The sequence below is a fragment of the Harpegnathos saltator genome, unplaced genomic scaffold (assembly GCF_003227715.2).
Source record: "Harpegnathos saltator strain DR-91 unplaced genomic scaffold, Hsal_v8.6 scaffold10, whole genome shotgun sequence".
NCBI lineage: Eukaryota > Metazoa > Arthropoda > Insecta > Hymenoptera > Formicidae > Harpegnathos > Harpegnathos saltator.
Genome location: NW_020229873.1, coordinates 116,914 through 139,091, shown reverse-complemented (window position 1 = coordinate 139,091; position 22,178 = coordinate 116,914). Strand labels below are relative to the sequence as shown.

At 48.0% G+C, this 22,178-nt stretch overlaps 1 protein-coding gene across 17 annotated transcripts in view; it reads left to right on the top strand.

The window, feature by feature from the left end:
• The first annotated feature begins 7,984 nt into the window (after positions 1–7,984).
• The window catches only part of PIP5K59B (Phosphatidylinositol 4-phosphate 5-kinase 59B), a 45,378-nt gene continuing 31,184 nt past the window's right edge, over positions 7,985–22,178 (top strand). For 11 of the 17 annotated variants that reach the window (XM_025308128.1, XM_025308113.1, XM_025308102.1 and 8 more), the window contains exons 1-10: positions 7,986–8,637; positions 14,825–14,859; positions 17,369–17,497; positions 17,676–17,924; positions 18,097–18,249; positions 18,353–18,517; positions 18,618–18,833; positions 18,937–19,160; positions 19,294–19,426; positions 19,641–19,728. In XM_025308128.1, coding sequence (XP_025163913.1) covers positions 8,529–8,637; positions 14,825–14,859; positions 17,369–17,497; positions 17,676–17,924; positions 18,097–18,249; positions 18,353–18,517; positions 18,618–18,833; positions 18,937–19,160; positions 19,294–19,426; positions 19,641–19,728 — 1,501 coding nt within the window. In that variant the 5' untranslated portion in view covers positions 7,986–8,528. Of the gene's footprint in view, positions 8,638–14,824; positions 14,860–17,368; positions 17,498–17,675; positions 17,925–18,096; positions 18,250–18,352; positions 18,518–18,617; positions 18,834–18,936; positions 19,161–19,293; positions 19,427–19,640; positions 19,729–22,178 lie in introns of all 17 variants that reach the window. The other 6 variants (XM_025308132.1, XM_019841318.2, XM_025308108.1 and 3 more) reach the window with 3 other exon arrangements.

Here is a 22,178-nt window from a genome sequence, read left to right as displayed (position 1 = left end):
TCACAGGTGATTATATGCGCGGCGCGTATAGTTTCTATAGGAGATCCTCTCTCTCTTTCTCTCTCTCTCTCTCTCTCTCTCTGTCTCCGTGACGCGCGCGAGTTGATGAAATCACCCCGCTTTCGGAGACATTTCCTCTCCCTGTCACCTTTCCGCGCTCATCGCACTTGATTTTCAGCAAACAATTTTATCGCTCAAGAGTCAACTTCATACGCTACTCCAATCCGCTCTGATTTACTACACGCGACGATGGTGAAGTCTATATGCTGTGTGTTTGTGTGTATGTGTGTGTTTGATGCATTCGACGACATGAATCGATCGACAACTCGTCCGAAGCACGAGTTCGCCGATATTCGTAAATTGCCGCGAAAGCAAGTTTTCCGTCTTGCCTTTAATCCCGCGGCGTGAAACCGTCAGTTTTGGAATTGTCACGTCGATGTTACTTTTAAATTTGCACGCGTCGATCTGTAAATCACATTATTTCTCTCTATTTTATAAATGTCGCCTTATGTCTCATTTAATCTCCTCCCCTGCCCCGTCGCTTTATCTAAAACTTTAACCGCGGATTATTTCAAACAATTGTATGCGAATTATCGCTCTTGTAAATTATCACAAGATCTTATCACAAAATAGATAATCCGCGGACGTAACATGTAAACATTTCAAACTGACGAAAACACATAAAGTGCCATCTGTTTGCATTTCACGAATTATCGCGACTTTGACGTCTATACCTTAGAATTCGCGAGTTAAGCCCCAGTATACACCGCGAAAGTACCGTTCAAATAATAAAATATCGTTTAAAATTTTCATATCTTTCAGTGTCGGAGTGAATTTTCCGCTACACTCACGCGGACAAAACAACGCCAGCGGACGACGAAACGGACCACGTTTGCAGTGGCGTTTGAGGGACTTCCAAACGTAATATATTTTATTACACTGCGCATTGTTGTATTATATTGTATTATTTTATACATATTTTATTATATCTATTATATCTATTATATTTATTAAATTTTATTATATTTGTTACATCATATTTATATTATTTTATATCGCTTTGTATTATAACGCATTATATTATATTGTATTATATTTTAATATAAGTATTATATTATATTGTAGTATATTATATTGTATTGTATTCTATTGCATTAAACCGTCAATAAAAATTGTTAAATTATAAATCTATCTTTTTTATTTGTATTATGTAAGTCCCCACCACCGTCGAAAACACAAGCTACCTCCTTGTTCATTATATTCTCCTGATACAAAACTCTTGGATTCACAAGTTTCACATTTTTTAACAGGAAAATATAATGATCGAAAAGGTAACACGAAGTTCTGGCGAGAAATTCAAATACCTCCTCATTTATTATATTATCCTGTTATAAAATCGAGAAATTGGAAATTCTGTTTTTCCCATATTCGAGATTTTGTATTAGGATAACATGATGACTGTAGAGGTAACACCAAATTCTGGCGGGGAACTCGAATACCTCCTCGATGATTATATTCTCCTGTTATAAAATCGAGAAATTGGAAAGACTTGAAAATTCTGCTTTTCCCGTATTTGAGATTTTGTATTAGGATAACATGATGACCAAAGAGGTAACGCCAAATTCTGGCGGGGAACTCGAATACCTCCTCGATGATTATATTCTCCTGTTATAAAATCGAGAAATTGGAAAGACTTAAAATTCTGCTTTTCCCGTATTTGAGATTTTGTATTAGGATAACATGATGACCAAAGAGGTAACGCCAAATTCTGACGGGAAACTCGAATACCTCCTCGCTGATTATATTCTCCTGTTACAAAATCGAGAAATTGGAAAGACTTGAAAATTCTGCTTTTCCCGTATTTGAGATTTTGTATTAGGATAACATGATGACCAAAGAGGTAACGCCAAATTCTGGCGGGGAACTCGAATACCTCCTCGATGATTATATTCTCCTGTTACAAAATCGAGAAATTGGAAAGACTTGAAAATTCTGCTTTTCCCGTATTTGAGATTTTGTATTAGGATAACATGATGACCAAAGAGGTAACGCCAAATTCTGGCGGGGAACTCGAATACCTCCTCGATGATTATATTCTCCTGTTATAAAATCGGGGAATTGGAAATTTGCTTTTCTCCGTATTTGAGATTTTATATCAGGGTGATATAATGTGCAAAGAGGTATCACGAATTTCCGGCCGAAATTTTCCAATTTTTTACATTTTGTCAGATGGGATATGAGAGAACACAAAGAAATGAGACTGAGCTTATATTTAATTGTATTTATTTTTGCATTTTAATACAATATGTGATATAAAAAGTACAATATAATATAATACGATACATTAGGTTTCTTACAAAATCTATCCCATTGCGGGATCTTTTTTGTCGGGCAGATGTTAGCTTTGTTCAGATCGATGCATAAGACTTCCGGCTCAGGTTTTCCTTCGCCGCTCGCAATTCGCCCTGAAAACCGTAAATTTATTCTCGCGACGGAGGTCCGGTACCTTCGCACGAATCGGATCGTCGTCTCTTCTCCTCTGTACAAAGCCCCGTGAGAGGAGTCTTACAGCCAAGACTACGAAATTTGATATCTTTATGCGCTAACGTACGCACGCGCTTTACTTTATCAAGTCTAATGTCTCGCACGGTGCGTAATATAGAGTAACAATGTGCTCCTCGATTGAATTACAACAGACACTCGGCGAATTCGTAATTCATTCGATAAGAAACTGTAAAGGAGCTGAAATCCTGCTGGAAATTCCCTCAATCCCTAACCAAGCAGTGTATATTACCCCATTTACGATCTCTAGATCTTCCACGTTCCTTTCGGCTCTTCCGTTTACATTATTCGCGAGCGCGAAAGAACGCAACTGATCCGTAACTATCATCATCAAATACCTCCAGGCCTCGAATCGCAGCAACCACTCGTTCGCAAATATGTGCACACTCTCTTATTCACTATATCCCAGTCCGCACGAAACATGTTTAGCATATATTATAAATTTACTCGAATCAAGACGCGATGGAAGGTACACAGAAAGTCAATATCTACACCGAACTTCGCAAGCGACTTCGCAAGCGGAGTCCACGACAATGGAGCAGCCGGTCAGACTTCGGAAACTTCCCTCGACGATGACGTCTTTGGCCGGCTGTCGTGTCCAGAATCGCCGGCAGCGAAGAGGAACTCCTTGCCGAACAGCTCCGGCTGCACAGCGGCAGACGCGCGACAGGCACACAGTTCGCGTGGTCGCGAATCGCATCGACCGCCGCACGCTGATAAAAACACGCGCGACTGCTCGCGTCAGAGTGCAGAGTGCTGCGCGTTACAGGTGGCGTACAGACAGAGATCGGCCGTACACCGTAGAGGGAAACTGCCGAGCGTGCGGATGGAGATCACCGCCGACGCCGACGCCGACGCCGACGACCCGACGATGAACCCGCCGTTATCAGCGACAGCTCGCTGCGAATCGCATTTCACGCGGCTCAGAATCGAGCCGCGTGTCCGTTTCGGAGCGCGTCCCTCCTCCCAGGTGGCGGAAAGTTGGACGCATCTCGGCGCGACGACGATCAAGCTCTCTCGAGGTGATCGATAATAACGTAAAACTTGCCGCGATCGTCGGCAGTTTCTCCTCTCAACGATCGCGCCGTGTTTCCGCAACTCTCGTTCGCTCGACGTGCGACCACGTGCGTCAATTAGTGCACGCCTACGCATCGCGGATGACGTAATCCGCGCTTCGGGTAGCTCGTTTTTTTTTTTGCGGCCGCACTCGCCTCTCGACGAGGAAACTCTCGTCGTCTCCTCGAGGTCGTGTTCGTCTTCGACGAGCCATTTCGCGCGACGCTCGCCGACGGAAGCAGGTGAGGGGCGCGGAAGCAGACGACGCGCGCGCGGTGTACAATGTAATCATTTAACACTTTGCCGGCCGCTGTCACGTACGCGTGACTTCGGTTCAGCGCGGCAACAATGTTTCCACTATGCTTCTGTTTTAACTATCCCGATTGTCTTTTCTTGACATTCTTTAATATCGCCGTCGGCGAGCGGTAGAATCCGCGCGAAATTCGCCGGCGGCAGCGATAAAGGCGATGCGAGAAGTAAGCGGCCGGCAAAGTGTTAAGCATACGCGCGTGCTCGATCGGGTGTGATAAACACCGCGGGTGTCGGTTGACGCACGCGGTGCGCGTTCGTCGGGATGAGCGCGACGCGTGTTGTGTACGGAGCGAGGCACGCCAGCGTAGCGCCGAAATATCCTGCCTCGCGGACTTTACTTTGACATAATTAACCGGGCCACGCACGACGACGAGGAGATCGCGTAACAAACGCGCCGTTGTTATGCCGAAAATGTCGCAGCGAGAGATACCATTCAACGTACGTAAATTCCATCTCGGCGGCAGCCGTCGCGCAGAGCCCTCGAGGCGCGCGAGGGCTCGAAAGTGCCGATCTGCAAATGTACCTCAACCGCGTCGAGCATAGAAATTTAATCCCGGAAGCGAGAGGCTCCTCCCGTTGCAGGCAGCCCGATGCAACCGACGCGGCGATCTGAAATTTATCTCAATATCGTCAGCTGTAATAAATCGAATCTCGCAGCAGCGCGAGCGTTCCTTCGCGGAACTGTGAAATCCGCACTTTCCTCTCTGTTCTTCGCTCGCTGGTTCTTCGTCTTCTCGCGTCTCTCTCACAGATGACGCACAGCTCCAAGCGGAGCAACGAGCCGCGCGTTACTCCTCTCCGGTGCTCTCGTCGGATTCCCCGGCCCGGCAGTTCGACCGTGTGTGTACTCGAGCACCTTAGAGCGCGCAGAGAAAGAGGGAGAGGGGGAGCGAAGAAGGGGGAGAAAAAGAGACACAAGGTTAGCGTATCGCAAAGTTCGTTTCGCCGGCGGAGTAATTAAAGTTTCCCCGCGCGTCCGAGCCGCGGAATCGACGTTGCGTGGCAAGTGGCCTGCTTACCGAGCGGACGAAACCCGGGCGGGGTCGGGGGTGGGGGGGGGAGGGAGGGGGAAACAAAAGTCTACCGCGTCCTTTTGCCAAATGAATTAAGGTCAGCGCGGAGTAGGTCGCGAATGATCTCCTCCGCGCTCCGAAGGTCGCGCGGCCGATCGGGCGATCGATAACGATCAGCGTTGCAACAATGCTGAGCCGAGCGGCTGAATAAAGCCGCGAGCAATTCAATCAGAGAGCGCCGCTCGCTCGCCGACGACTGCGCTTCGTCCTCGGGATTTTTGCGCGCAAAGATCGAGAGGGCTCGAGAGTGGCCGATAGTTTCGTCATCGTGCCGATCGTGCATTTTCCAGCGGCGCGGCGGTCTCTCGAGTGAGCTTCCACTCTCGAGACCTGCACGGGTCATTTGCGCGGCTCAACCTCCAACCGTGGGCCAGCTTGAAAAATCGCCCGGCACTCCGGACCGGGACGGCCGGTCTCATCGAAAGTGAGCCGCCGCCATCAATTTCGCACGCGGAAGCACGGGAGACAGACGAGGAGCGGCAACAGGCATCGCGCGCGAGTCGCGGAAGTTTTGCCGGGCGGTTTGATAATTAATTACACGTCCCGCGGCATAAATCTCCCGTCTGTCGGGGTGTACATTAAGCGAAACGTTTTATACCGAGCATTTCGCGCGCGATCGATGTGTGCCGTGATGAGCGCGGCCGACATAATGGATTAATGATACACGCGGCGCTCGTGACTGACCTCGCGCGCGCGCGCCCGCGCGCGATTTGTTTCCCGGCCGGACCAAACGAACAATCGATTTAGGGCCGGTTGTTCCAATCTCTTGGTAAGTTAACTGACAGTTAACTCGTATGTCTGTCTTTGTCTAAATTAAAGGAAAAAAAGAACGAAGATAAATATGTGACTCAAGGGGACCGGAGGGTCAGATTACTACTGAAAAAATCGTGCTTGTCTTTTGATAATATTTTGTGACGAACTGAATAAATGTGCGGGGATGAGAATCTTTGATATATTTATATAACATACGAAGAGTGGAAAAATTTTGTTTATTAACAAATATTCATATAAATATACGTCCACTTAAATTTTAAACGCGTTTTATCTCGAAATTTTATTGTTCCACTTTTTGCAGTGCTTCACCGGATAATGATAAGCCTCCTTAAGATTTCTAGCTAAAATTCGCTCTGATCGAACCACCGAGAGCCGAGATATTACTGCAAAATTTGACAATTTGAAAGAAAAAGGAGAGTATATTTCAGCTATATATATATATATCGTATATTTATATGAGTATTTGTTAATAAACAAAATTTTTCTACTCTTCACATGTCGTATAAATATATTTAAAATTTTCATTCTTGCACATTTCATCAGTTCATCGCAAAATATTGTCAAAAACAAGCACGATTTTTCAGCAATCTGATCCTCCAGTTCCCTTAACTATCAGTTAATTTACCGAGAAGTTGGAACAACCGGCCTTTTGTTTCTCCCTCAATTTAAACGAAGACAGACGTATGACTGAACCATCAGTTAATTTACCAAGGAGACAATTAGCCTCGTCGTTATCCCCCGGAATTCGCGGCCATTTCGTCCGGCGCGAAGTCACGTCGCTTCCGCGCGGCGAAGCTTCGAGCGCGTTTCTCCACGCGTTTGTGGCGAGAAATGCGCGCGGTCTTTTCTCAAGAGAGATTACGACGCGCTCGTGCTGTTTCGACGACACTCTTGGTGTCTTTAAGAGCGGACCGCTTTTGAATCAGTCTCGAAGGACTCGGAGATACGAACCTGATTGTTGTAGTCGACGTAGCCGGTCAGGATCTCGTGCGCGATCACACCGCCGATGCTCAGTAGCAAAAGTCTTTGCAACCATATCCTGTCCAGGAGTCGTGTCAATTTCCACGCCATGATGCGGCTGCGGAGTAATTCCGCGATCGCACGATCGCATGCGGAATTGTGTCAGACGGTGTCAGTAAATACTTACCGAGTACGCTGTTGTTGTGCATTCAAAGGACTAGCCCTCGAACAAATGTGTATGAGTAATATTTCCGTCCGTCGAAAGGAGCATTTGAGGAGACGCCGAAATTTTCACATCTTCTTGCCATAAATTTTCACATCTTTCCGCCATAAGCTGTCACATTAGCGGACGGACTTTGTACCGAGCGAAATTTCCTACTTTCCAAACGGTACGACTCCGCTTAATTAATCGCTCGCGCGTGGTTTAGAAAATGTTTTGAAATGATACAGAGAATATTGTCGAGAATATTTGTTCATAAATGTGTTTTTTTTTTCTTTTTTTTTTTTTCTACGGCGATAAGGGAGTGACATCTGTGCCTCTCGCACATCGCAGTATCGCTAATTACGCGAGACGTCGGTAAGAAACTCTCCTCTCTTCAAGCGATGTGAGAAACTCGCCTCGCCCGCCCATCGGCGAAATACTCTTTGCCTTCGAGATTTTAAAATTTGCACTTTCGTCCTAGGGATACAAATAGATCTTTGTGTTTCACGTAACAATATATTTCGGTAAATATGCAGTATAACGCCCTCACCTTAGAACTTTTCAAAATTTTGAAAATTTATGTATTTTAATGCGTAGAATTGACTTCTAAAAACGAAAATTGAAGAAATCTTCAAAATTTCAAAAAGTTCCAAGGTGAGGGCGTTATACTGCATATTTACCTATATCATTCGAACAATTGTATATCCTAGTGCGTCCGCACGCGTCTTCGCACCGCGATCACCGCTGTTTCAAACCAAGCCGCACTCCCGCGTCCGGAGGCGCTCTTCGAGTCAAGCCAGAGACCGACGACTCGCGCGGCCACCGAGCGAGCAATGGCGGCAGGCAACGGCGAAATTCACGAAAGCGATTTCCCAAAATCCCCGAAAAACTCCGCTCGCGACCGCGCGCTTCGACTTCCCCGACTCTTCGACCGTCGCTTGACTTCCGGCGCGCGAAAATTCAAAGCCCGTCAACGCGCGACCCCGAGCGCCGAGCATCAAGCTCGGCGGCCGGCCGTCAGGCGGCGCCAGCGTCGCGGCGAGTCGCCGTCCGGTCGATAAACGACGAACGGAACGCGTGCGGAGGTGCAGGAAGAGCTGCCGCGAGATCCGTCGCAGCCACGGAAGCGGTGCGGTCGTCGTGCACGTAGAGCCGCGTGAAACGCGGTATGCCGCGCGGCCGTGAGTCGCGGCGACGACGACGACGACGACGGCAGCAAGGAGCACGAGAAGGAGGCCGACGGGTCGTGCAATAATCGGCTGAGGATCGCGGACGGCGGGGAGCCGCCCGGGCGCCGCGCGAGGTGCGCGCGCGCGCGCGCGCGCGAGAGCGAGCGAGCGAGCGAGCGAGACACAGCAGGTCAGCGTCGAAACATGCGTCCGCTGCGGGTCGGCGAGAACGCGACAACCGAGGAGTCAGCCAGCACGACCAGCTGTCAGGGAGACGAGCATCAGCGTCATCGTCATCGTCATCGGGGCCACCGCCACCATCGCGACCACCACCACCGTCAGCATCGCCGCCGACGACGCCGCCACCACCGCCGCCGCGCTTGAGTCAGTGCGTGATCGGACGGAGGCGACGCACGCAAAATGGCTTCGGGCGACAATGTGGACGTGATCGAGGTGGTCGAGACGAGTTTTTCCGGCCTGGCGCCGCCCGCGCTGGATCACCGAGCGGACCAGTCCGCCGACGAGGACTGTGAGTAGCCGCGCAGCGGTCGTACTCGTCCGCGAGACGCTCCTCTTCGCTTCGACACTGACCTAACCTATACGCCGTGCGCGTGAGAGAGAGAGAGAGAGAAAGAGAGCGAGCGAGCGTGAGTGTATGCGAGCGAGGAGTGAGAAAGAGAGAGAGAGAGAAAGAAAGAAAGAGGGAGAAAGGAAGAGAGAGCGACTCCGGATACAGCGTCGTCGGGCGTCGTTCCTCGCTCTCGGCGACGAGCCGCGTCAACGAACCGCCGCGTACGGACGAGACGGAACTCTCGCGCGAGCGAGTATTCGTCTTATCGATCGCGCTCGGGCGCGACGGGATCGCTGAGAGACGAGCGCGACCGATCGAAGCCCGCTAATCCGCCGTCTTACGCTTTGACAGCTAATGGGTGTCACCCGACCTACAAAGCGACTCGGACGTGAGAGAACTCGCGTCGTTGGGAAGCGCTCGCGAGCGTCGACGCGACGGCTCGGATTTTCGGAGCGATCGATCGCGATGGACGATGCTACGCACGCACGCATTCTCGGCGTCGCTCCTTCGGAGAATCCCGATACGACGTAACTCGCGCGAGTCGAGCCGCCTTCAGCTGGAGACGCGCGAGACGTTGGCGATTTCATTGATCATCACGGCCTGCGTCGAAGGCCTGCGTGGGTACGCGCGTCGTCGCCTCGGCGATTGATCGCTCGCGATTTGACAGCTGACGGCTGTCGATCGCCGCCCGCCCGCCGCGCACCCGGAGCGGAAACGCGAGCTTTCACCTCGTGGCTTCCTCCCGGCAGCAGACTGGTCTTCTCGGAGAGAGAAGTCTCCGGGCGCTTCCGCTTGTCCTTCGCATCCTTCGCTCGGTCGGGAGACGTGAGAACGTCATCGTTGAGAGAGAGAGAGAGAGCGACTCATCGGAGCGGATGACACAATCGAGAGAGATAAAGTCGCCTAATGATGATTTCTCGTCGAAGTGGTAATTGGTGTTTAAGCGGTTAGACAGACACGAACACGATGTGTGGGATGTGTGCGTGCCGTGTGTATGTGTGATTTTTGTTTTATATTCAAACCGCTTGGAGAGCGTGGTGGTAGATTTACCGCGTCCTCTCTTACGAGACAATGTACTTCCACGCGTGACACACTTTCCTTCCACTCGGTGCGCCGCGCGTTACGTAATTACGAAGGTATTTAAACGTCGGAAATAAAAACGAGCCTCGAAACTTGAGGAACGCTCGACAACGCTCGCGGCGAATCGTTACATCCGTCCGATTGTCTCTCTCACACGTGAGTTTCGCTCACTCGAGCGAGCGAGTTTCCCTCAGCGTGGAAAACGCCAAGTCTGTTTACATCGCGCTGGTGAGTCAGGGACTCAGGCCGTTTTTAAATCTTTAATCTCCTTGCCTTGTTTGTCTCGCGTCTATTTTATTACCTCTCTCAGCTTTTAACCGTGCTCGGGCTTGAGAAGCTGAAATCCTCACGCGGGACTGGCGATGTATTCTACGAGATATCGATCATCTCGGCTCGGCTCGGCTCGGCTCGGAGAGCGCGACTTTAAAATATTCCCTACCTTGAAATCTTGATTGCTCTCAGTCGTCTCGCGTAATTCTCATTTGAGCGAATTCTTTGTCTCGCGAGTTACCTCGAGCCGAGGAGAAAGAGGATCCGCGCTTTTCGAAGACTTTTCCCCGCCTCTAACAATACGCTATTGTTACTGTATAAATTATATATGCGTAAGAATAATTTTTTGTCTCTTTAGTAGTCTTGTATAATTTTTATTTTTTCACCTAATTTCCCGCTCACGGGGATGCTTTGTATTAAAAATTAAAAACCCACGCGCTGCCAATAAAATATTCACGCTCTTGAGTTATCCTTAATAACTTTTAATCTTGCGAGTCACGCGTCTCACGTAACTTTTATCTCGGCGAATTCCTCGTCGACCGCTCATCACAAAATACTCAGTGTTACAAACCTAATCTACTCCACGTTGTCCGACGATCAGCCGAGTGTTTTCCGAGATACCAATCGTCTAGTTGGAAAATAGGCTTTCGAGTTACTTCGCAAGCCCAAACTCTCGTCTCCTCGATCGTGTCTCACGTCAGCTTCCATTCGGACGAATTTTTCATCGAATGCTTGCTGGACCCGATATTGAAGGCTCGAAATTCGTGCATCCCGTATCAGTCGGATATTTCTCAGAGACGTCAGTCATCCCCCGGTCGAAGGGGGGCGCGCCTTTCAAAATTTCTCGCGGCCGTCGTCGTCGGCCGAAGAGCGAGCGAGAGCCTCGAAGTCGTCGACCGCGCGGCGCACGTTTTCCGCGCGTGACTCTTGCGTGCCGCCCCGCCACATAAATTCCGGGGGATGTTGATTTTCAACACGGGCACGGCGGTGCGCGTGACAATCCGATGAGCGTGACGATCGGAGGACGATGAAATCGCGCGCGGTGACTCGACGCGATTCGTTTGCCGCGTCCGAGCCGACAGGCCGCTATTTGACAGTCGATAGGCATCAACCTGCCTGCCTGAAGAGAAAATAACACGTGGTTCCTCTCCCCCCTCCCCCTCCCCCTCTGTCTATCGCGCGCGCGTACGCAGCCCGGGGCAAAAATGCCACCGCCATACTCTTTACCATTCCGATATCGAGATAACGCCGCCCGTTATCGCCCGGCGCGACGATGAATGATTTTTCCTCTCCGACATGGGAAACGGCGGGCGGAAAAGTGGGACGCGTTGGAAAGCCGCTTCTCCGTCTCTTTTGTGCCTGATAACAGGTCGCCTCTCCTTCTCTCTCTCTCTCTCTCTCTCTCTCTCTTCTCTCTCTGATCGTCCGTGGAATTTGCTCCTCGCCAAAATCTCACCGAGTTACGCGTTTCTCGTTGGCGAATCCACGAGTTTTAGCAGTTCCACCGGAGGAGTCTACAGTCTCCCTCCCCGCTCCTTCTGTTTCTTCCGTTTTTCCTGCTTTTTTCGCCACGTGGCCTCGATCCGACTTCGCCGGCGGAACAAACTGCGTCTCGCGCTTTATCCTTGAGCGTGCTTCGTAATTGTAACGTGTGGGAACCGCTCGTACCTCGCGTAAATTCAACGGCTTCAATTCCTCTCCACGTCTTCGGGCGTCTTGATGACCGCAGCCGGACGCGGTGCAAGGTGAAAGTACCGATACCGGAAGAGTACATGCGCGCGCGTAACTCGGCGGGCTTCCCGTCGCGCTTTGGCCTCTGGATTCGAGTATTTCAACCTTCGACCACCACCAGGTATACGCGTACTCGACGCTGCAAACCGAAATACTCACTCACGTTCCAAGGCCAAGGTAACGAGAACGTCCGCGGTTGGGCACGTGCGCCTTGTACCTTTTAGGTCCGAGCGCTCCTTTGTTCCCGCTGCTCCTCAGGACGACGAAAATAGCGCGCGCGGGGCGCACAGTATCGTCCGATTCCGCTCCAGACGCTCTCTAAATCGAGCATCGAGAGCAACGAGAAATTGCGAGGCGCGACTCGCGCGAGGAAGGACGACGCGGCGTATCTCGCTCGTCGCGGTCGAGGCGCGGCCTGACAAATTTCGCTAACGAGCGCGCGCGCGCCGATAATGAGCGCACTTACGCACTTACGCGCGCTCTCTCATTGTTGCAAGAGCGTCTTTCAAGCGGACAAAGATCGCGACGCGTCGCGTTTGAGCCGGAGGCCGGCGGTTAAAAATAGAAGGCTAAGTAAGGACATCTTCGCTCGTTACACCCTTTCGTCGTATTCCGCAGGCTCCTCCGTCCTGCCGGCTATTTTTTTTCTCGCGCGCGACCGTCACATATATCGGCGACCCGACGGTGCATATACACGTGCAAATATATATAAGAGAGAGAGAGGGGGGAGGGGGAGGGAGGGAGGATCCGTCGGTGTCTCTAAATACCGTGCACGTGTCGTTACCTTTACCTGTCCCGTTCGTCGACTGCGCGATGTCGAAATCAATAACTCCGTGCCCCGTAATTCAGAGTCCGCGCTTCGTCGATCGACCGGGTCGCCGTAATTGTTTAGCGGTTCGCAGCGTATAGCTTCCCGCGATCCGAATCCGCGTCCAGCACGCGACAAAAAGAGACCCGATCTCTTCCTCTTTCAAGATTCATCTGAAGCTGCTGTGTCATGCAGTCATCGGCGGAAGGATTGCAACAGTTTCTCTTTTTTTTCCCTTCTCTCTTTGTTTCCGAGAGTTTCGCAACTCTGTGTGTATCCGCTGAACGAAAAAGACTTGACCTGTGCGGAGAGCGACTTGAAGAATACGCGACTTTTCAAGCAACGTCTATATTAATCTGTGTCCAGCAAGGAAGGTAAGGGAGCCGGAAATTCAAAAAATTATGAAACTTTGTGTGGAGGTAAAGCGATTGTTCATTCGTAATGCAAAACTATTTTCTGTTCGTGCGGAATTCCAATCTTGGGGGGTGAAAGCACCCTTCGAAAAAAAAAAACCCCCCTTTTCATTCTCAGCGTATATCTTTTAAAATACGAGGCATATGCAAAAATGGTTTATATGAAAGTTGTAGCGTGTTTCATACCCTTTGCAACCGTGTATCCAGATTTCGCAAAATTGGAGGAGGGCGAAGGGAACATCAAAAATTTTTCAATATTGCCTCCCCGTATTTCAAAAGATATACGCTAAAAATGAAAATGAAAGAATAAAAATTTTCTTTCTCGAAGGATGATTTCACCCCCTCAGACTGCAATTCCGCACGAACAAAAAATAGTTTTGCATCACGGCTGGACACTACTTTACTTTCACACAAAGTTTCATAATTTTTTCAATTTTCGAATTCCCTATATGTTTCCTTGTGAGTAAAATTCTCGGGAGATGAACTCTCTCTTGTCTCGGATACCGAGACTCTCTTGTCTCGCGCCCGGAAATTCGTCGCACACGCAAACGTGCATTTGTCCAATAACACGGAAACACCTGGTGTTTGTCAAGATATCGCAAAATTTTATTTCGCGAATTGTGCGGCCGAACCGTGCGACGACGTACGGACGATCCGCGTACAACATGGCGCGCGCGTAACGCTACTTCCGCTGTTAACAAGTAGGGACGCTGTTGTGACACATGACACGCTCCAAAGGTCAAGTAGCTGCGATTAATAGCGACGCGGAAGCGCGCGGAACATCGTACACACTTCGTCCGCCGACATGTCCCGCCGTCGCCGAATGCGCGGATGCGCGTTCGCAGTCGACGAGGAAGCCGATGAATCGATCGTGCAAAAATTCCGCCGAGTCTTCCTCTCTGTCGCGCGCGCGCGCGCGCGTCTATCTATGTTTCCTAGTACCTGATATTCAGGTTCTCCGGGCACGTTTTCGGAGGGAATTAACCCCGCTACGATCGATCACACGACACGCGACCCGTCGGAACTTTATCTCGCATCCATATATTCCGAGACGTCCTTATACGCGTAATATACAGAGTGTCCCGTAACTCTCTCGCTCACCGCTTGTTGCTTTCTTTCACGTGAATCTGTCCCTCTTTGATTTTTCTCTTGGCGAAAATCTTGGCGAGACCTCGACGGTTCCCGAGTCACACGAGGCCGATCGGGAAAAGCGGCCTCCGGTGTGAGCAACCGCTCGGCGAAATTACTCTTTTCAGTTCGGTCAATTTGCCGCGGACTTTGCTTTAAACTTCACTTATCGCCGAAATATTAAGCGCTCACGACTGGAGACTAATTGCGAAATTAATGATGCCTCCGCCGAGGGAAAATCATCACAAATTTTCACGAGGCGGCGCGGCGCGACGCGGTGCTGCATAAATAATGGACGCGAATTACGGGACACTCGGTATGCATGTTGTGTGTACATGTGGGTGTATATTTATCGCACGCGTATCGCACACGAGCGCTGTATCTCTCTCTCTCTCTCTCTCTCTCTCTCTCTCTCTCTCTCTCTCTCTCTCTCTCTCTCTCTCTCTCTCTCTCTCTCTCTCTCTCTCTGTCCCGCTCTCTCGCTCTCTCGGGGAGCGGTTTCTGTTCCGCGGATAGGAAAATTGCCACGGCGAAAGAGGTGACGAATTTCTCGCTTGTGCGAGCTTGTATTTCGCGCTTCGCGTGCCGTTTCGCATTCATGCACGCCGTACGCACACGTGTTATCTAATACGTATGCCGTTTGTGCACGCGCTATATGCACCTTACGTTGTACACACCGTTCCGTCTAATTAAGCATTTGCTCTCTCTTTTGCAGATAAGTCGAGCGGAGAAAAAACAACGGCATTTGACGTAAGTAGAAAAGAGGATCCTTCGCTGAGCAAATAACATAACTTTCCTTCTCTCTCGCGAAGCGACGCGAGCATTCGCCGAACATTCGCGCCGATTTCTGGAAGAACGAGGCCGTTCCCCTGATATCTTCAACGTGACTCGACTGAATTCAGCTCTAACGCGATTCAATTAATTCTCACTCCGGATAATGCATCTCAATCTTTGAAGTATCCTATATCCTTCTCTCTATTTGCGCGCGTCTCGTGTCCTCGATCCTTAGCGTGACGTCGTAGTGCTCGTCGGGGGCGAAGCAAATCTATCTTTAAAACACTCCATATCTTTCTGCGTATTCTATTTACCCCGTCTTCAGATTAACGAAACTTTCATTCCGCGAACGACAAGTCTATCGTTGGATTATCTCTCTGGACTTTCTACTTGTATCCCATTTTCAGCGTAACGTAACTTTGGCTGCGATCAGTGTGTTCACCTTAAGGGGGGGAATTACATGCGGAAGGCCGTTTTCAAGGCTATTTTTACGAATGTTTTTAACAGAAACGGTAAGATCAATGGAATGGAAATTTTCACAGTGTATTCATTAATATATTCAAAGTATAAAATAAATTTTATTGAATCACAAGAATTCAATAAAATTTATTCAATTCAATTCGATTCAATTTGTAATTATAAATTTGTAACTTGCGAGCTCTATGTTTGCTGTCGACATAATTCCGGGCCTTCCACTACTCCAAAAAATAAAATGTGAACAAAATTTTTCAAATATACAGTTGCCATTATAACCCGTACCAAAATGAAGTCAAGTTTGGAAAATTAATGACTGTACAGAAAAAAGTATCGAAAATGAAATTCTTATCAACTTGTAATCATGTTAAAAAAAAATGAGTAAAATAAACTATAACTGTGTTCGAGGTAGAAGCGCGAAAACTACATGTCTACTGTATATATATTGTGTAAAAATTTCAAGTTATTCGGTTCAGTAGTTTTTGCGTAATCGTGTCGACAGTTTAAGAAAATGCTGTTTCTAGATGAACGCGTTTAAAGTTTTACACGAACTTTCCATGTAGATAGTAACAAATTTCTTTTATACTTTGAACATTAATGAGTGCACTGCGAAAATTTCAAGTCCATTGATCCTACCGTTTCTGTGAAAAAAAAAAAATTCGTACAAATAGCCTTGAAAATGGGAATAATTTATGTAATTTATGTATTTTCCCCTTAAACTACTTAACCCCCTTAAAATACTTAAACGTATCCCAGCTCCGTCCGCGTGTTTGACGTAACGTAACTTTCGTTGCGAATGATGCGCTTTTCGAAAGAAAGTATCGGCGTCGCTCCGATTCGCACGGCGCCGCTGAATCTCTCATGGTCCTTCGATTCCCTCCCATTAGCGCCGGCCCGCTTTCGCGGCGTGTTATTTCACGCGGGCGCCGTGCTATTAATCGCGCGACCGCTGCATCCTTACCTCGCGCGATCGCGCCGACCACGCGGCTCGTTAAATGTGCAGCGCGCGGAACCCGAGAATTAAACGTTAACGCGCGGCCGAGGCTGAATTAGCATTCCCCCCGAATAGGAAAGAGGTCCGCGAACGACGAGCCGGAAATAAGTCGTACTCGCAGGCGGCGGCGTTATTGCCGCGAGCGAGCGAGCGAGTGAACGAGTCAATCAATATGTATTATATATCGACTTCCTCTAATTTTCTATTTGCGGCCGGTCTCGCGCGCGGTGGCTCTCGTGTGCTTACCTCGCGGAATCATCTCTATTTTTGTAGAGCGGGCCGAGTCGAGTCGATTTGCCCGTCATCGGCCGAAGCTGCCGCGCGCGAGATCGGCGAAAACAGGAAGGAAAAAAAAAGAAACGACGAATCGTGCGCGACTCGCTCGGCGAGAAAGGAGCCGAACGGAGGAGCGAAAAGTCATTATGAATCATGAGAACGATTATCGCCAGTATCACGGCTCACGGTTCGTACGACGACGGATGCAGCTGCGCGCGCCCGTTAGCGACTCGCCGGGCCGAGAGAGCAGCAGCTAGTTTCGCGAACGCGAAGCGCCGCTCGCAAATATCTTTATCAGTCGCGCTAATGATTCAGCCGAACGAACGACGGGAATGAGTAACTCTCTCGGAGGAGGAGGAGGGAGAAAGGAAGAATAACAAGTCTTTTCTTTTTAGGCGCTTCTACGTGTCGACGTCGAATCGCTAGCAATGAAGCGTCGTCTACAATGGCAGTAAGCAGTAAGAAGTAAGCGTAAGCGGTAAGAAATCAAGCAGTCACACAGTCGATTGTGACAAAAATAATCAACTGTGGTGGTCGGTCCATTTCTTACTGTTCACGCTCACTTCTTATCGCTTACTGCCATTGTAGACGACGCTTGAGTCGCGAGGAAGGTTGTGTTGGGTCACGACGTAGGATCTTCGGGGATCGGCATTTTCTTGTTTTCTTTTTTCCCAAAAAGCATTTCGAGGTCCGTGCGATTGTCCGTAAATGTATGATATACATCGTCGATTATTTTTGCAGAGCTCAGTAGTGCAACATGGCACAGCAGGTGGCAAGGCCCCCGTGGGGGTGTCGAGAAACAAATCGGAGCGAGAAAGGAAGATCGGCCACCGGAGAGTGGGTGTGGGAGGTGAAATCACGTATAAGAAGGTACGTCAAAGAAGCCGGGCGCGGACGGTTTCGTCCTTTGCGGCTCGAGGATCTGTCGCTCGCTGCGCGAGGATAAAGCTGCGCGCTGTTAGCGGGCTTCATCGTGCGCTACGAGACGAGTTCCTCGCGCGAGTCGAATATGCGCGGTTGTAAATGATGAATTTTGTGTCGCACGCAGATCCAAACCACACAAATCATGGGCTCGATTCAGTTGGGCATACAACACGCGGTCGGCGGCCTCGCGAGCAAGCCTGAGCGCGACTTGCTGATGCAGGACTTCATGACGGTGGAGACAACGAATTTCCCCAGCGAGGGATCGAATCACACTCCGGCCCATCACTTCTCGGAGTTTAAGTTTAAGAACTACGCGCCCATTGCATTTCGTTACTTTAGAGATCTCTTTGGCATTCAACCGGACGACTTTTTGGTGAGAGAGAGAGAGAGAGAGAGAGAACGCGGGCGAGAGAGAGAGAGAGAGAGTGTGTGTGTGTGTGTCTTTCTCTTGCAGTCGTAGATAAATAAGGCATTACCTACTGTAGCCATATGCCCCGAGAACTTTTTGTGCGCTAATATCCGCCATTTTTCCACGCTTGCGACAGATGTCGATGTGCAGCGCGCCACTGCGCGAGTTATCGAATCCTGGCGCTAGTGGGAGTATCTTTTATCTAACGGAAGACGATGAATTCATCATAAAGACTGTACAACACAAAGAAGGCGAGTTTTTACAAACTCTACTTCCAGGATATTACATGGTACGTTCTTCGAGAGTTCTTCGTGTATCACCGGAATGTTCGGTGTCGTTATTTCGCGATATCACTTCAATAACACTGATACGATATTCCTTCTCTCTCGCAGAATCTGAATCAGAATCCAAGAACATTGTTGCCAAAGTTTTTTGGATTGTATTGCTATCGGTGTAATAGTAAGAATGTTAGGTTAGTGGCTATGAATAATCTTTTACCCTCGTCCGTGAAACTGCATCAGAAGTATGATCTGAAAGGATCGACGTACAAGAGAAAGGTTCGTAATGTCAGACGCGTCTCCGAACGTTTCACACCGCCCACGTGTTCCTCCCTGACACGCGCAGCCTCACGACATCGCGTCGCGTTGCAAATTTCAGGCATCGAAAACGGAGCGCTCCAAGTCTTCTCCGACGTACAAGGACCTGGATTTCATTGAGCATCACCCGGAGGGGATCTTTCTGGAAGCCGATACGTACGGCGCGCTCGTGAAAACTATACAGCGCGATTGTCGCGTGTTGGAAAGTTTCAAAATCATGGATTACTCGCTGCTCGTCGGGATTCACAATCTCGACCAGGCCGCGAAGGAAAAAGCTGTAAGTCGCACAATTTGTCGCACCTACCTTCGCGTACCCTACCTTCGCGACACGGATATCGATAATAATACTTATACATGCATCTCTCACGCACTCTGTACAGCAAGAACAAAGATTATCGGCCAGCGCCGATGAGGAAGGGGAAATGGGTGGCGAAAGCGGCGGATTCATTCACGTTGAGAGGGAAAAAGAGCGGGACGACAGAATAGGCGCCGTCGCTTTGAATCGATCACGCAGTATAAACCGTCAAAGGTTGGTTGCTCATAGTACCGCGATGGAGAGTATTCAGGCTGAAAGCGAGCCGATAGACGAAGAGGATGATGTACCGTAAGTATCACATTTATACATCCTGCGTCGACAGATGTGTCGTTTGATTAGAATAAATTCCACATTTGTACGTTTCTCATCCTTTCTCTCTCTCTCTCTCTCTCTCTCTCTCTCTCTCTCTTTGCCCTAACAGTTCAGGCGGCATTCCTGCCAGGAACGCGCGTGGTGAACGTCTCTTATTATTCGTTGGCATTATCGACATTCTGCAGAGCTACAGGTTGAAGAAAAAGCTCGAACATACGTGGAAATCAATGATACATGACGGAGTAAGTGACATTTGCGTATATATCAGATTTCTTCTTCGCGAATTCTGTTCCTCTCTCTTTTGTTCCCTTTATCCATCTGCCTCTCTCTCTCTCTCTCTCTCTCTCTCTCTCTCTCTCTCCCCCCCCCCTCTCCCCCTCCCCCTCTCTTCTTTTCTCCCTCGATGATGGCAACGTAGCGTTAGTGATATAGAAAGAGTGTTTCTTACTTTCTCAGGACACTGTATCGGTTCATCGACCAGGATTTTACGCGCAACGCTTTCAAGACTTTATGGCCAAGACAGTATTCAAGAAAATACCGTCACGTAAGTACCATCCGAATCAACCTGTCCTAGCAGCTTTGACCACAAGGTTAACACTCAGCAAAGCTCACTAATTTGTGGGTGAAATCACGCTCACTCACTTAGCGGTAGCCATTGTCTTCTGGTTGATCACGTCTCTCAGTATTCGTCACATTACATAGAAAACAAACAGAGCAAAAGAACGAAAGAAGAAAATCGACTTCTTTGCAAAAATATAAGGAAGAGAAGAGAGAAATGTATGTTCTAATTAGGTTAGCTAGTCATTAAAAATATTTTAATCGTGGAGTAGTGAAAAAATTACGGATCGTCCCCTGTCTGTTAATGATCGGTATTGTGATTCAACCATACACAATGCTATCGAATATATATATATATATATGTATAAAAGTTATATATATATATATAAATATATGTAACTTTTATTGACGCTTTTGAGACATATTTCAAAGATTCGATGCAAAAGAGAAACGGGAGTAGAATGAAATTAGTTCGTCTTAAGTGAAGAAGCTCAAAAACCGGTACTTAGAATATCTAATTGTCATATTGTTATCATTATTGTGTAACTAGTAAGATACTTATACATTGTTATTTAAGGGTCATATTCCAATCATCATAGAGCAGTAAGCCCGTAAGCTAGAGATATATATTTTTCAGCCTTCTCGTTACAATTCACTACGGAACGTGTAACTCTCGTCCATTCGATTTCACTTGTACATACATTTATATATACATATATATGTTCCTTTGGCTGACAAGTGACGAATTATATTCGTTAACGAATCGGTACCGATAAGAGTCGAACGAGACGAGTTAGAGCTTCCAAAAGCATCTAATATAATAATAGTCGTAGGCATCATCGGGAGATGTGAAAATACCGATGCGATTCCAAATCTCTAAATGAATTCCTCGTCATCTAGTTACACATCACGTCTTGAAAATGTTGAAAGCGTAGACGAGCGACTCGAATTTTGTCCTTTGCAAATTTTATCGCAGACAGATTTTTAGCCGTCCAGAGAGATATTCTAACGACTACGAATAGCGCTTTAAGATACTTGAGTGACTGCAGAGAATGCGACGAGAGAGTATTTCATGCGGATATCCGAAAAACAGAAAAGTATCCAGTCGCGACGTTCGCATCGAGATCTTATGGTTGTACTTGAGGAAAGAAAAGAAACATTGCTCTGTCAGTGCCTTGTGTATAGTTTAACGATATACAGTTTAAAATATCACCGCAAATCAGAACGTGACCGCGCTCTATCGACTTTAGTCAGACAGCCAAAAGGAAAGCAGGAAGAAAGAAAACGCGAAGCTTCCAATCAGCAGAATTCAATTCGACCCGACACAAAATTTTTTGGATATCTGCATTCGTTTTAGGATCAGTGTTGTGAATAAGAGACATCTTGGGTTTATGAGTGTCAGTTGATCATTTTTGGGTTTTGTTTTGGTGTAACTAATTGCTAACACAATATATGTATTTTATTATATGTAATTTCTTCACTACTTTTCGTTTTGTTTTATTTTACTTTTTGTTTTTCTCTCCGTATTACGAGATTTGATTTTGCAAATCCAGCCTCATTGTGCATTTCATACTTTCCTCCGCACAGTTTTAATTTCGATATAATTTCAGTATACGGGAGAAAGATTAGAGAAATGATCGATCACTGGTGTCCACAGGTATAGCTGAGTATTTTTTCTATAATCGATATTATACACCGTCTTTTAACTTTTCATCGACATTTTCGCGGGCTTACATGTTAGTTACTTCATCCGGCAAGCCATATTTCGGGTTTAGACGCGTGTCGCGTCTCGATAGCGATATCTCGGTTGGATATTGCACGAACGATGATACAGTTGAGTAAAGACCCGTTTTGCCACCTGCCACCGACTTGTTTTTTTTTTTTTTCTCTCGATCTAGTTTGTAGCGTAGATTAATGCGTGTGCACTTGTTAGTACACGAAACGTCACGATCTAATTTTTATGGATTGAAATTTTTCACGAATAATATCACGCATAGCAAAGTTCCGTGAGAGTCCCCCGCTTTTCACCGTAGGGAGTAAATGACTTTCGAGGGCAAAAAAAATTTCTCTATTTTACCAATGCGCCAAAGCAATCATTGATCTTTTCGTCCATTAGAGCATACTGGTAGAGAAGGTATAGTAGAACGCACGAAATATTACATATCCTCATACGCGCACGCATACACGCACACAGACACATGTACACAACAAACGGACACACACACACACACACACACACACACACACACACGTACACGTACATCGAGATAGCTCAGTTGATAAGACTGCCTGTAGAATGCAGAACGAGAGTGCCAAAACAGTTCTCTCTATAGAGAGGCTCTCTATAGAGGTGTTAAAATCGATTTCGTGCGAGCTATATACCTGCCTAGAGAGAGGAATCTTTGCGATGTAAATATTGTTGGATATCTACATATA